This window comes from Staurois parvus, unplaced genomic scaffold (assembly GCF_062004578.1).
Source record: "Staurois parvus isolate SC_StPar_1 unplaced genomic scaffold, SC_StPar_1.0 ptg003112l, whole genome shotgun sequence".
NCBI classification, from domain to species: domain Eukaryota; kingdom Metazoa; phylum Chordata; class Amphibia; order Anura; family Ranidae; genus Staurois; species Staurois parvus.
The window spans coordinates 115,662-131,981 of NW_028320908.1; the positions used below are offsets into that span (position 1 = coordinate 115,662).

Sequence of the window (16,320 nt, forward strand, 5' to 3'; positions counted from 1 at the left end):
GCTGTGATAGTATGACACCTAAATATTGTCATTGTTCTCACCTGGAGTTTCTGTGGTGAGGTCTTCTCCTGACCAGTAAAGTTCTGATAGACACGTCCATCGTTACTGTACATGAGATGGTACTTGGTGATATAACCTCCTGATTGTCTCCCTCCCTGGGTGATGATGGCGGAGATGAAGGTGGGCTGTAGGAAGTCTATCTGGAAGTAGGGCTGTTTATCCGAGTCCAGAGGTCTCCAGCCGGGCACAATGTTCAGTCTGGAGGGAGATAACAGTCTATATTCTGTGCCTCACATTGAACATTTCACACTCCGCTTAACCATAGGTAACAGCTGTATTCAACAGCTCCTCTCTCATTTTAAAGCTCCTCCCCCAGTTTCCAGCTCCTCCCTCATTTCACAGACGCTCCCCTGGTTCTGAGCTCCTCCCTTACTCCCCACTGCTCCCCAGTTCTCAGCTCCTCTCTCATATTCTGCTGCTTTCCCAGTTCTCAGATCCTCTCTCAGGTCTCAACATCTCCTGAGGTCCTAGTTATTCTCTCTTTCTCTGCTCCTCCCTCATTTCCAGCCACAGCCTCCTATCCCAGATCCTCCATTAGTTCCCAGCTCCTCCTTCATGTCTCAGCTCCTCCCTCAGCTCCTAGCTCCTTTCTCAGTTCTCAGCCACTCTTGAGGTCCAAGCTCCTCTTGAGTTCCTATCTTGTTCCCTGCTGCTTTCCCAGTATCTAGTTCCTCTCTCAGGTCCCAGGTCCTCCCTTAGCTCTTAGCTCCTTTCCCAGTTCCCAGCTACTCTATCAGATCCTCTTACAGTTCCCTGTTCCTACTTCAGGTCGCAACTTCTCCATCAGCTCTTAGCTTCTTTCTCAGTTCTCAGTCACTCTTGAGGTCCAAGCTCCTCCTGAGCGCCTCCCTTGTTCCCTGCTGAATTCCCACTCTTTAGCACCTCACTCAGTTCTTAGTTCCTTTCTTAGTTCCCATCTCTTCCACCAGCCCCTCTTTCAGTTCCTTACTTCTCCCTCAGGTCTCAGCTTCTCCCTCTGCTTTAAGCTTCTTTGTCAGTACTCAGCCACTCTTAAAGTCCAAGCTCCTTCTGTACTCCTCTCTCATTTCCTCTGCTTTCCCAGTTTCTAGCTCTTTTTTCAGTTCTCAGCTCCTTCATTGGCTCCCCTTTCAGTTTCCAGCTCCTCCCTCAGTTCTCAGCTTCACACAAAGGTCCCAGATCCACTCAAAGTTCCCAGCTCTACCCTTAGATCTCAAATTCTTGCTAAGGTCCTAGTTTCTCTGTCAGTTCCTTGCTCCTCTCTCTGTTCTCAGCTACTCCTGAGGTCCGAGCTCCTCTCTCATTCTCTGCTCTTCTCTTATTCCCAGATCCTCCCCCAGTTCTTATTTTAGTTCCTAGCTCCTCCTTCACTTCCTTGCTCCTCCTTCAGGTCTCAGGTCCTCCCTCTGCTCTTAGCTCCCTTCTCAGTTCTCAGCCACTCTTGAGGTCAAAGCTCCTCCTGAGCTCCTCTCTCATTCCATGCTGCATTCCCAGTTTCTTGCTCCTTTCCCAGTTCCTCCATGAGCTCCTCTTTCAGTTTCCAGCTCCTCCCTCAGTCCTCAGCTGCACTGGAAGTTCTCAGTTATTTGCTGCCAAGCTCCTCCTGAGCTCTTCTCTTGTTCCCTGCCGTTTTCCCAATTTCTATCTCCTCTCCCAAGTCCTCCATTAGCTCCTCTTTCAGTTCCCAGCTCCTCCCTCAGTTGTCAGCTTCATCACCCAAAGTTCCCAGCTCTACCCTCAGATCTCAGCTTCTTCCTAACGTCCCAACTTCATCAGTTCCCTGCTCCTCTCTCAGTTATCAGCTCCACCTGAAGTCCAAGCTTCTATCTCATTCCCTGCTCCTCCCTCATTCCCAGGTGCTCCCCCAGTTCCCAGAACCTCTCCCAATTCCTCTTTTACTTCCTAGCTCCTCTGTCAGTTGCCTGCTCCTCCTTCAGGTCTCAGCTCCTCCCTCAGCTCCTAACTCCCTTCTCAGTTCTCAGCCACTCTTGAGGTCCAAGCTTCTTCTGAGTTCCTCTCTTGTTCCCTGCTGAATTCCCAGTTTTTAGCTTCTTTCCCAGTTCCCATCTCCTCCATCAGCACCTCTTTCAGCTCCCAGCTCCTCCCTCAGTTCTCAGCTTCACTGACAAGCCCCCGTGCACTCGAGGTCCAAGTTCCTCCCACGTTCATCTCTCATTCTCCGATGCATTCCTAGTTTTTTGCTCAGGTCGCAGGTCCTCCCTTAGCTGTTAGCTCCTTTCCTAGTTCCTAGCTCCTCCCTCAGTTCTCAGCTTCACCCACAGATCCCAGCTGCGCTTGAAGTTACCAGCTCTACCCTCAAATCTCAGTTTTTTCCAAAGGTCCCAGCGTCTCTGTCAGCTCCTTGCTCCTCTCTCAGTTCTCAGCTGCTCCTGAGGTCCAAGCTCCTATCTCATTCCCTCAGTTCCCCCCTCATGCAGTACTGCTCCCTCAGTTCCCAACTCCTCCCTCAGGTCCCAGGTCTTCCCTCAACTCCTAGCTTCTGTATCAGTTTCCAGCTTCTCCCTCAGTTCTCAGCTCCTCCCTCAGGTCCCAACTTCTCCGTAAGGTCTCAGCTTTTTCATCCTTTCCCAGTTACTACCTCAGTTCTCAACTCCACCCTCAGGTCCCAGCTTCTCCATAAGGTCTCAGCATCTCCATTGGCTCCCAGTTATTCCCTCAGTTCTCAACTCCACCCTCAGGTCCCAGCTTCTCCGTAAGGTCTCAGCTTCTCCATTGGCTCCCAGTTACTACCTCAGTTCTCAACTCCACCCACGGGTCCCAGCTTCTCCATAAGGTCTCAGCATCTCCATTGGCTCCCAGTTACTACCTCAGTTCTCAACTCCACCCTTAGGTCCCAGCTTCTCCGTAAAGTCTCAGCTTTTCCATCCGTTCCCAGTTACTACCTCAGTTCTCAACTCCACCCTCAGGTCCCAGCTTCTCCGTAAGGTCTCAGCATCTCCATTGGCTCCCAGTTACTACCTCAGTTCTCAACTCCACCCTCGGGTCCCAGCTTCTCCGTAAGGTCTCAGCATCTCCATTGGATCCCAGTTACTACCTCAGTTCTCAACGCCACCCTCAGGTCCCAGCTTCTCCGTAAGGTCTCAGCATCTCCATTGGCTCCCAGTTACTACCTCAGTTCTCAACTCCACCCTCAGCTCCCAGCTTCTCCGTAAGGTCTCAGCATCTCCATTGGTTCCCAGTTACTACCTCAGTTCTCAACTCCACCCTCAGCTCCCAGCTTCTCCGTAAGGTCTCAGCATCTCCATTGGTTCCCAGTTACTACCTCAGTTCTCAACTCCACCCTCAGCTCCCAGCTTCTCCGTAAGGTCTCAGCATCTCCATTGGCTCCCAGTTACTACCTCAGTTCTCAACTCCACCCTCAGGTCCCAGCTTCTCCGTAAGGTCTCAGCATCTCCATTGGTTCCCAGTTACTACCTCAGTTCTCAACTCCACCCTCAGCTCCCAGTTTCTCCGTAAGGTCTCAGTTTTTTCAGCCGTTCCCAGTTACTACCCCAGTTCTCAACTCCACCCTCAGGACCTAGCCCTTCTTTCAGTTCCAGTTATAACCTCAGGTCCCAGCTCCTCCCTTAGTTCCCAGCTCCTCCCTCAGTTCCCAGCTCCTCCCCAATCACAGGTCTTGCCCCAACATGTAAGGCATCCACTAACATGTTTGGGACGATGTTCAGGCGCCCGGCATCTGGTGGATTGTTCTCCTTGTAGGAGGAGGCTGACAGCTGCTTGTAGTGGATCCGTCCGTCCTCCATGCCCAGAGCTCCGTCACATGAAGCTGTCATGGAGGATCACACATGTCTAAGTCACACACAAGTCTATATACGTTTCCCGGCACATTCAGATCATCGGTTTATCATTTACCTGGAGGTGCCGAAATCTCTCCCTCTGGGAATTTAGGCTGAGCGGTGCCCCCAGGTCCCTATGACAGAAAATCAGAAACCCCGTGTGAAGTTGGCGATAACTGTGGGGGAGGGGCAAGGATTACAAGCCACGTCACAGCGAATCGCCTGCATCCTTCTCACCTGTATTGTGGATTTGGTTGGTCTAGCTGAAGGGGTGGAAACACCCGGCCAATGAGGGCTTTCTCCTCCCACTGCGCTTGCGGTAGGGCTGGTCCAATCTTCAGCACTGCAGAAAATAACACAGATAGAGGTTAAAGGTTGGCCATGGTGGGTCAGAGCGGGCGTTCGGGTCCAGGTGTACCGTGGTCGCCCGTAGGGTCACCCCACCTTATCACAGACCATACATGACGTTCCTTCTCATCTCACCTCCAGGTGGTGTCGGGCAGCGTTGTGGACACACAGCCGGTCTCATCTGCCCCATCAGCACAGTCGGGGTGGCCATCGCACCGCTGGGACGTCATAACGCAGTTCCCGGAAGATTTACAGTAAAACTCAGAACTTCGACACCCCCTCTGGGTGGGGGAGAGCGGGGAAGGGGCGGTGCCTGCGAGACAAGACACATGGAACTGTTAGATACCATAAATCAGCACATGGGGGGGGGGGACAAATGACCTGTGACCTGATATCCTATCAGGAAGATCAATACATAACAGGCTCAGCCGGCCAATGGGAAGACGGGGAATGATCGGCTGAAGCGGCTTCAAAAGCCACCATGTCATCCTGTTCATTGATCCGTGTCACAATCCCTAATTAATGATCAATAATTGATTACCAATTTTTATACCCTGTTTGATAATCTCTGATTGATGATCCCTGATTGATAATCCCTGATTGATGATCCATGATTGATGATCCATGATTGATGATGCCTGATTGATGATCCCTGATTGATGATCCCTGATTGATGATCCATGATTGATGATCCATGATTGATGATCCATGATTGATGATCCCTGATTGGTGATCCCTGATTGATGATCCCTGATTGATGATCCCTGATTGATGATCCCTGATTGATGATCCATGACTGATGATCCTTGATCGATGATCCCTGAATGATGATCCCTGATTGATGATCCCTGATTGATGATCCCTGATTGATGATCCCTGATTGATGATCCATGACTGATGATCCATGATTGATGATCCATGATTGATGATCCCTGATTGATGATCCCTGATTGATGATCCCTGATTGATGATCCATGATTGATGATCCCTGATTGATGATCCCTGATTGATGATCCCTGATTGATGATCCCTGATTGATGATCCATGATTGATGATCCCTGATTGATGATACATGTTTGATGATCCCTGATTGATGATACATGATTGGTGATCCATGATTGGTGATCCATGATTGATAATCCATGATTGATGATCCCTGATTGATGATACATGTTTGATGATCCATGATTGACGATCCCTGATTGATGATCCCTGATTGATGATACATGTTTGATGATCCATGATTGACGATCCCTGATTGATGATCCCTGATTGATGATACATGATTGATGATCCCTGATTGATGATCCCTGACTGATGATACATGTTTGACGATCCATGATTGACGATCCCTGATTGACGATCCCTGATTGATGATCCATGACTGATGATCCCTGATTGATGATCCCTGATTGATGATCCATGATTGATGATCCATGATTGATGATCCATGATTGATAATTCCTGATTGATGCTCCATGATTGATGAGCCATGATTGATAATTCCTGATTGATGATCCATGATTGATGATCCGTGATTGATGATCCGTGATTGATGATCCGTGATTGATGATCCCTGTTTGATAATCCCTGATTGATAATCCATGATTGATGATCCCTGATTGATGATCCCTGATTGATGATCCATGATTGATGATCCATGATTGATGATCCCTGTTTGATGATCCCTGATTGATAATGCCTGATTGATGATCAATGTTTGATAAACCCTGATTGATAATCCCTGATTGATGATCCATGATTGGTGATCCATGATTGATAATTCCTGATTGATGATCCATGATTGATAATTCCTGATTGATGATCCATGATTGGTGATCCATGATTGATGATCCCTGATTGATGATCCATGATTGGTGATCCTTGATTGATAATTCCTGATTGATGATCCATGATTGATAATCCATGATTGCTAATTCCTGATCGATGATCCATGATTGATGATCCATGATTGATAATCCCTGATTGATGATCCATGATTGATGATCCAAAATTGATGATCCCTGATTGATGATCCATAATTGATAATCCCTGATTGATAATCCCTGATTGATGATCCATAATTGATAATCCCTGATTAATGATCCATGACTGATAATCACTGATTGATGATCCATGATTGATGATCCCTGTCTGATAATCCCTGATTGATGATCCCCGATTGATGATCCATAATTGATAATCCCTGATTGATGATCCCTGATTGATGATCCATGATTGATGATCCCTGATTGATGATCCCTGATTGATGATCCATAATTGATGATCCCTGATTGATGATCCATGATTGATGATCCCTGATTGATGATCCATGATTGATGATCCATGATTGATGATCCATGATTGATGATCCCTGATTGATGATCTATGATTGATGATCCATGATTGATGATCCATGATTGATGATCCCTGTTTGATGATCCCTGATTGATAATGCCTGATTGATGATCAATGTTTGATAAACCCTGATTGATAATCCCTGATTGATGATCCATGATTGGTGATCCATGATTGATAATTCCTGATTGATGATCCATGATTGGTGATCCATGATTGATGATCCCTGATTGATGATCCATGATTGGTGATCCTTGATTGATAATTCCTGATTGATGATCCATGATTGATAATCCATGATTGCTAATTCCTGATCGATGATCCATGATTGATGATCCATGATTGATAATCCCTGATTGATGATCCATGATTGATGATCCAAAATTGATAATCCCTGATTGATGATCCATAATTGATAATCCCTGATTGATAATCCCTGATTGATGATCCATAATTGATAATCCCTGATTAATGATCCATGACTGATAATCACTGATTGATGATCCATGATTGATGATCCCTGTCTGATAATCCCTGATTGATGATCCCTGATTGATGATCCATGATTGATGATCCCCGATTGATGATCCATAATTGATAATCCCTGATTGATGATCCCTGATTGATGATCCCTGATTGATGATCCCTGATTGATGATCCATAATTGATAATCCCTGATTGATGATCCCTGATTGGTGATCCATGATTGATGATCCGTGATTGATGATCCATGATTGATGATCCATGATTGGTGATCCATGATTGATGATCCATGATTGGTGATCCATGATTGATGATCCATGATTGGTGATCCATGATTGGTGATCCATGATTGGTGATCCATGATTGATGATCCATGACTGATGATCCCTGATTGATGATCCATGACTGATGATCCGTGATTGATGATCTATGATTGATAATCCATGATTGCTAATTCCTGATCGATGATCCATGATTGATGATCCATGATTGATGATCCATAATTGATAATCCCTGATTGATGATCCATGACTGATAATCACTGATTGATGATCCATGATTGATGATCCCTGTCTGATAATCCCTGATTGATGATCCCTGATTGATGATCCATGATTGATGATCCCCGATTGATGATCCATAATTGATAATCCCTGATTGATGATCCCTGATTGATGATCCATGATTGATGATCCCTGATTGATGATCCCTGATTGATGATCCATAATTGATAATCCCTGATTGATGATCCCTGATTGATGATCCATGATTGATGATCCCTGTTTGATAATCCCTAAATTATTAATCCCTGATTGATGATCCATGATTGATGATCCATGATTGGTGATCCAGGATTGATAATCCATGATTGGTGATCCATGATTGATGATCCATGATTGGTGATCCATGATTGGTGATCCATGATTGGTGATCCATGATTGGTGATCCATGATTGATGATCCATGACTGATGATCCCTGATTGATGATCCATGACTGATGATCCGTGATTGATGATCTATGATTGATGAGCTCTGATTATTATTCTCTGATTAATGATCCCTTATTGATTAAACCGTATTGATAATTCCTGATTGATGATCCCTGATTGATAATCCCTGAGTGATGACCATTGATTGATAACCATTGATTGATGATCCCTGTTTAATGAGCTCCGATTATTATTCCCTGATTAATGATCCCTTATTGATGAATCCGTATTGATCACTGATTGATGATCCCTGATTGCAGTAGACCCCCGTACCATGCAGTACACAGACAAAGCAATTAAAGTTCATGTCAGGACAAAATAAAATATAAATCATACTTAGTATCTCTCTGCATTATATGATCACTTCCGTATGTTCTCTTTAAAAACACCAAAAGTACAGATATATACCGGTTGATCTGCCAGAAATCCATTTCGCTTCCTATTTCCTGCAGTGAGAACATTGCCTACATTGCCTCTGCTGCACCGAAATCCTAAGGAGTGTTGTCAGACCTGCCTGGTTCTCCTCTGCTGGACTATAGGACATCTCCCCCTTATGTTCCATAGTTAGTCTGGCTGAAAAAAGACAAAAGTCCATCCAGTTCAACTATTAAAAAAGTTATAATCCTCCACCCGCAGTTGATCCAGAGGAAGGCAAAATCCCAGCACAGCACGATCCAATTTGCTCCTGCAGGGGAAAATATTCCTTCCTGACCCCCCGAGAGGCAATCGGATATTCCCGGGATCAATAATCGGATATTCCCTGGATCAATAATCGGATATTCCCGGGATCAATAATCGGATATTCCCTGGATCAATAATCGGATATTCCCGGGATCAATAATCGGATATTCCCTGTATCAATAATCGGATATTCCCGGGATCAATAATCGGATATTCCCTGGATCAATAATCGGATATTCCCGGGATCAATAATCGGATATTCCCTGGATCAATAATCGGATATTCCCGGGATCAATAATCGGATATTCCCGGGATCAATAATCGGATATTCCTGGGATCAATAATCGGATATTCCCTGGATCAATAATCGGATATTCCCTGGATCACCTTTCCCTATAAATGTTATATCCAGTTATATTCTGGGTATCCAAGAAAGGATCCAGGACTTTCCTACAGCAATCCACTGAGCTGGCCACACCCACCTCTGGAGGGAGTCTATTCCACATTCTCTCAGCTCTTACTGTGTAGTGTGTAATTTTTGTGTCGATTCCAATGGAACAAATTCTAACATAAAACAAGACATTTTTATATGTGATCCCCTAGTTACTATGTAACAATGTATCTATGATCCCCCGGTTACTATGTAACAATGTATCTATGATCCCCCGGTTACTATGTATCTATGCTCCCCCTCTTACTGTGAAGAAACCTTCCCATGTTTGGAGATTACATTTCTTTTCCTTCTGATGTAAAGAGCGCCCCCTTCTCCTCTGTGATGACCTCGGGGGGAATGACTCTACCTGTTATGTAGATGAAGGGAGGGGAGTTATGCAGAAGAGGAGAGGTTTTGTAAGGGAGAAGAGGGGGAGGGGTTATGGAGATCAGGGGGAGGGGTTACGGCAATGAGAAGAGTACGTGAGGTTATGGTGATGAGGGGAGGAGTTATGGAGATCAGGGGGAGGGGTTACGGCAATGAGAAGCGTACGTGAGGTTATGGAGATGAGGGGAGGGGTTATGGAGATCAGGGGGAGGGGTAACGGCAATCAGAAGAGTACGTGAGGTTATGGCGATGAGGGGAGGGGATATGGAGTTTAGGGGGAGGGGTTACGGCAATGAGAAGCGTACGTGAGGTTATGGCGATGAGGGGAAGGGGTTATGGAGATCAGGGGGAGGGGTTATGGCGATGAGGGAGGGGTTATGGAGATCAGGGGGAGGGGTTACGGCAATGAGAAGAGTACGTGAGGTTATGGCGATGAGGGGAGGGGATATGGAGTTTAGGGGGAGGGGTTACGGCAATGAGAAGAGTACGTGAGGTTATGGCGATGAGGGGAGGGGTTATGGAGATCAGGGGGAGGGGTTACAGCAATTAGAAGAGTATGTGAGGTTATGGCGATGAGGGGAGGGGTTATGGAGATCAGGGGGAGGGGTTACGGCAATGAGAAGAGTATGTGAGGTTATGGCAATGAGGGGAGCGGTTATGGAGATTAGGGGGAGGGGTTACAGCAATCAGAAGAGTATGTGAGGTTATGGCGATGAGGGGAGGGGTTATGGAGATCAGGGGGAGGGGTTACAGCAATCAGAAGAGTACGTGAGGTTATGGCAATGAGGGGAGGGGATATGGAGTTTAGGGGGAGGGGTTACGGCAATGAGAAGAGTACGTGAGTTTATGGCGATGAGGGGAGGAGTTATGGAGATCAGGGGGAGGGGTTACGGCAATGAGAAGAGTACGTGAGGTTATGGCGATGAGGGGAGGGGTTATGGAGATCAGGGGGAGGGGTTACGGCAATGAGAAGAGTACGCGAGGTTATGGAGATGAGGGGAGGGGTTATGGAGATCAGGGGGAGGGGTTACGGCAATCAGAAGAGTACGTGAGGTTATGGCGATGAGTGGAGGGGATATGGACTTTAGTATGAGGAGTTACTGAGATAAGGAGGGGTTATGGAGATGAGAGAGGGGGAGGGGTCATAGAAATGAAGAGAGGGAGAGGGGTTCTGTAGTCCACAGGCAGATCTGACAACACCACTTGGGATTTCAGTAGAGGAAAGGACCTTGTTGTCACCTCACTACAGGAAGTCAGGATCTGGTGGGATTTCTGGCAGATCTCCGGATATTTTATGTACTTGCAGGAATAATCTGAGTCATGGAGTTTTCTCTCCGGGATTGTGACACCGGACTCCCCCAATCACCCCCATCCCCCCACATTACCACAATAAATCTCGTCCGATCGGTCCCCGCAGTCGTTGATTCCATTGCACACGACTCCATGAGGTCCGGCCAGGACACAGCGACCATTGTGACACTGGAACTGACCCGGCTGGCACGGGTGTAGGTTGGGGACCGGCGTGGTGGGTCTGACAGACACTGTAGGAGGGAAAAGTGTAACTTGTCATTGATCAGGACATTCTGGGACTTGTAGTTCTCTCACACATTCATATATCTGTTGCTTTTACCTTCTCCGCAGCCCAGGAGCTCCACGCGGAGGAAAATTCTTCTCCGATAAGCGTGAGGGAGAATCCGCACATAGCGAGCGCTGACCATCCGATCAAAACTCCGGGCGACTGGTGTGGAACCATCAAAATTTCCCTGGAAAACCTGAGTGAGGACAAGAATGGATTTTACTCCTCTCTTCCCTTGCTGTATTGAGCTGGCTCCTGCAGGGTGTGCTAGAGATATCATTAATACCCGGCCAATCAGTAGCTTGGGGGCTTGCTGGTGTATGCTGGGCGTGTTACTAAATATCTCAGACACTTTGTGGCACATGGTCACCTCTCTGGGGCTTCAGCCCTGAGAAGATACATCTAAGACATCTGCCTTGGCCTTAGGACCTTGGGAATGTGGGAAGCTGCTAGGATCTCCCCTCCCTAGAGGACCCCTTTAAGATACCGGCCGCCATGAAGTGCTAATTTCTGGCCTAGAGGAAGCAGACTGCAGTTGTCCTCTCCAATGGACGTGATGTGTGACCAGCTGAGTTGGAAAACAACACAGGAACCTTTCCACTCCACTCAAAGCACTCTATCTCCTTCTCCACTGGCCAGGTTCAAGTGGACCACGACCTGTTTAACCATCATGGCGTCCCAACAAAGAACTGGTATTATCTTCTACAAATGCTGTCATCTACTCTGTCCTCTAACGTGTTTTACTCCACTAGGAGCCTAATCGTAGAGTCAACCTTTCCAAGCTGTCCACCTTGAATTCTAAGTCCTTGTTCACACTCGTGCATTTTGTTGCTCTTCAGCCATTGTGTGACAATGCATGACAAGATGTCAACACCTGCGGTAGTGAGCTCTATGGATCTTCAACTTGGGGTTCCCCAGGACGCGGAGTCTAAGCCCCAGCCTGCTTGTTCACCAGAGCCCCTGATGGTGGGGATGGACTTGCAGCAAGCTGGGACCAGGTCGCGGCCCCCAGGTACACCCAGCTGAGGTGGAGGAGACCGCAGAGAGCAGAGTATAACGAGAGAAGACAAAGGGAATCCGATAGGCAAGCCGAGGTCAGGACAGGCGGAAAACAAGCAAGGTCGGAGAACGAAGCCGGAGTCAGTACACAAGTAGACAATATAGGTTATGGACAGCAGAGACACGTGGGAGCTCCAACAACTAGGAAGTTGCTCAGGCAAAGTGGCCTAGTCTGAGCACATCTTATATAGACAGGCAGACGAGGAGGCGGGACAGGAAGTGATGGAAGGGAAGGAAATAAAACCCAGAGGACAGCAGATGATGCCCATAGATGAGCACAGACAACCCACATGTGAAAGGGATCAGGAACAGCACTGCAGCAAGGAGGTAAGAACACAAACGAGACTGCAGGCTAACTTGTGACACAAGAGGAATCACATTATTTTCTTCAGGGCCCATTCACAGCTATAGACAGGCAATTCAGTGTGAGTAGGAAAAAAGGAGAAGACTCTTCTTTTTGGTGCATTTTTTGGCCCCATTGACTTAAATGAGAGCACAAGGCAAACATGAAAAAATACATGAAAAATGCATCAAAAACACACAAAAACCACATGAAAATGCAGAAGAGTGAACCAAGAATAAGACCGAGATACCACCAGAAGCTCAGCTGTCAAGGAGCCACATTGAAGTGTAAGAGTCCAGCCCTGTGGAAGAAGGACCCAGGAGGTTGAGAAAGACATGGAGAAGGCCAAGGACTGTGGTACAAGTTGAAGCCTTCAGAAATCCTGGGCTCCCTCCACCCTCCTTCACCTGTCCAACAAAATCTACTGGTGTCCATCATTCTGAACATCCTGAGAAGAATGTCCTGGGGACACAAGTGGGCCTGAGACCTCCCCATGTAGTCACCGGTGAAGATCCATATTTACTCGCATCTGCTGAAGATCAGAATAACGATACATCTACTACAGAAGACGTCTGGGCCTGGAGTCCCTGCGGGAAGACTTTTTAAGAACAGGAACTGCGTTGGCTTTGTGCCAATCCATCAAGACAAAGGAAGACAAAGAGTCTCCACATAATAAAGGTGTGAATGAAGAAGCCTGGCTCCAGGAGTCCTACACTCCCCAGAGGTCTCAGTCCTCGTCATTCTTGACCCATTTCATCGTGAGGCCATTCTGGTGAATTTTACAATACAGCATTCATATCACCAGCACCACGGTGGTCCTTCGCACACACAGAGCTAGAGAAGATGTTTTGATAGGCTGCTATTGGTTTCTGAAAAAAATGGCAGTTGCTTGGTGGCGAGTGGCCTCAGTATGCGCGGGTCTCTGGCTTGGAAGAAGCATGCAGGCAGTGAGGTCAGATTCCGTTATCTTCATACTTGTTCCAGGTCTGTAGAGCTAAAATATTGTAGCCAAGTCATCAACATGACAGCCAGGCAGACGGCTATTCCGGAAGGCAGCTTCTCTCATGGCGGGTTTTCTCGAAGACTTCAGCCATGCATGGCTCTATACACTCCATGCATGGCTCTATACACTCCATGCATGGCTCTATACACTCCATCCATGGCTCCATACACTCCGTGCATGGCTCCATACACTCCGTGCATGGCTCCATACACTCCGTGCATGGCTCCATACACTCCGTGCATGGCTCCATACACTCCGTGCATGGCTCCATACACTCCGTGCATGGCTCCATACACTCCGTGCATGGCTCCATACACTCCGTGCCTGGCTCTATACACTCCATGCATGGCTCCATACACTCCGTGCATGGCTCCATACACTCCGTGCATGGCTCCATACACTCCGTGCATGGCTCCATACACTCCGTGCATGGCTCCATACACTCCGTGCCTGGCTCCATACACTCCGTGCATGGCTCTATACACTCCATGCATGGCTCTATACACTCCATGCATGGCTCTATACACTCCATCCATGGCTCTATACACTCCATCCATGGCTCTATACACTCCATCCATGGCTCTATACACTCCATCCATGGCTCTATACACTCCATCCATGGCTCTATACACTCCATCCATGGCTCCATACACTCCATGCATGGCTCCATACACTCCATGCATGGCTCCATACACTCCATTCATGGCTCCATACACTCCATCCATGGCTCCATACACTCCATCCATGGCTCCATACACTCCATCCATGGCTCCATACACTCCATCCATGGCTCCATACACTCCATCCATGGCTCCATACACTCCATGCATGGCTCTATACACTCCATGCAGGGCTCTATACACTCCATCCATGGCTCTATACACTCCATGCATGGCTCTATGCACTCCATGCATGGCTCTATACACTCCAGAGAATGTCAGCGAGGCACTTCTCCCCTCCCATGTACAGCTCACTTCTCTGATCTGATTCTTAAAGCCCAACTGAACCTTTAGATTCAATCATGAATCCCGGTGGTGGTTTGGACGTGTTCACAGCCAGGAAGCACAATCCCACCGCTGCCACCAATGTAACGGAACCGACCCCGACTGCACCAATGTAATGGAACCGACCCCGACTGCACCAATGTAATGGAACCGACCCCGACTGCACCAATGTAATGGAACCGACCCCGACTGCACCAATGTAATGGAACCGACCCCGACTGCACCAATGTAATGGAACCGACCCAGACTGCACCAATGTAATGGAACCGACCCCGACTGCACCAATGTAACGGAACCGACCCCGACTGCACCAATGTAATGGAACCGACCCCGACTGCACCAATGTAATGGAACCGACCCCGACTGCACCAATGTAATGGAACCGACCCCAGACTGCACCAATGTAACGGAACCGACCCCGACTGCACCAATGTAATGGAACCGACCCCGACTGCACCAATGTAATGGAACCGACCCCGACTGCACCAATGTAATGGAACCGACCCCAGACTGCACCAATGTAACGGAACCGACCCCGACTGCACCAATGTAATGGAACCGACCCCAGACTGCACTCGGGTATTTCCGTTAGACTCCCGCTTCCCTGTCCGAACACAGATCCCCGGACCCCACCGCTGATCATACAAGACTAGACTACACCAGTTTCAATCGTCCAAATACATTGCAGGTAAAAAAAAGAAGTGGAAAAGCCTACCAGCATGCCGCAGAGAAGGACACTGACTTTCAGTGCAGAAGCAGTGGTCTCTCTGCAGAGGTCCAACATGCTGCCCGCTAAGTCAGGACAATAGCTCTGCAATCGGCAAAGCCTATGTTCCCCATGGGTTGAGGAGCTCTGGTTCTGACTCAGTAGGGGGTTCCATGGACACCTGCAGAGAGGCCACTGCTTCCACACAGGGAGCAAAGATGCTCCTCTGCAGCAGGCTGGCCGGTGACAGGCTGTTGCACTCAGGCTGAGGCTGCGTTCTAGGAAACGTGAACTGTAGGACTTTGCGCACGTTTTGTTTTGACGTAGAAAGACAAGTGTGAACAGACCAAAGACGAGACACATGAAATGCTCTCCTCTGATTGGCTATAAATTAACATGTGACGACTTGAACGAAGCTATATTCTTGAATACAGATCACGTGTAACATGTATGTCAGGTGTGTGCACATCTCATTGTACTTGCCAGGCTCCTCGGGATCAGCACTCACCTTGGTGTCTGGTTCGGTGTCAGAGCTCCTCTCGGTGTAGTTGGACCAGTGTACCCCGTCATCACTGAACTGGACCGAGAAGCTGCTGACGTAGATATCGGAGGAGCCGCCACCCTGCACTGCAATTCCTGGAACACGATGGAGAATGACACATGAGAGTCTATCCCGCAGTACACCTGTCCATAGTCTGCCTGTCATGTGATTGCCATACCGCCAGTGAGGCATGTGCCTCTCTGCTCCTCCCACCTCCTCTATACTAGGGGACACCAGAAGTCCTACAGAGCCAAGCCGTAAATATGTGGCCCAATCCGCTGTCATGTCCACGGTCATGTCTGCATCACGTGACTACAGTGTGAAGTCTGTAGATGGCTCTGAGGGACATTGTGACCTTTCTGGATACATTGTGGAATGGACCATACACAGAAATCACGTCCAGAGGTGGGCAGGGGAGGTGATCCACAATGATCTGGAACACACCTTGGATCACCTGACACCAGTCCAGATATCTGCGAGGTTCCTTGGCTCCTGCAGGTGACCCATAATGATCTAGATGAAAGCCTGAATCACCTGACACCAGTCTGGATACCTGTGAGGTTCTTCAGCTTC

General features: G+C 47.9%; 1 protein-coding gene across 1 annotated transcript in view; it reads right to left on the reverse strand.

The window, feature by feature from the left end:
* LOC149428586 (SCO-spondin-like) overlaps nt 1–16,320 on the reverse strand; it is a 161,706-nt gene that overhangs the window by 109,118 nt on the left and 36,268 nt on the right. Inside the window, 8 exon segments of the mRNA XM_089667228.1 lie at nt 42–258; nt 3,706–3,826; nt 3,913–3,970; nt 4,074–4,179; nt 4,320–4,497; nt 10,901–11,056; nt 11,146–11,287; nt 15,715–15,842. Of these exon segments, the coding sequence (XP_089523354.1) occupies nt 42–258; nt 3,706–3,826; nt 3,913–3,970; nt 4,074–4,179; nt 4,320–4,497; nt 10,901–11,056; nt 11,146–11,287; nt 15,715–15,842 (1,106 nt within the window).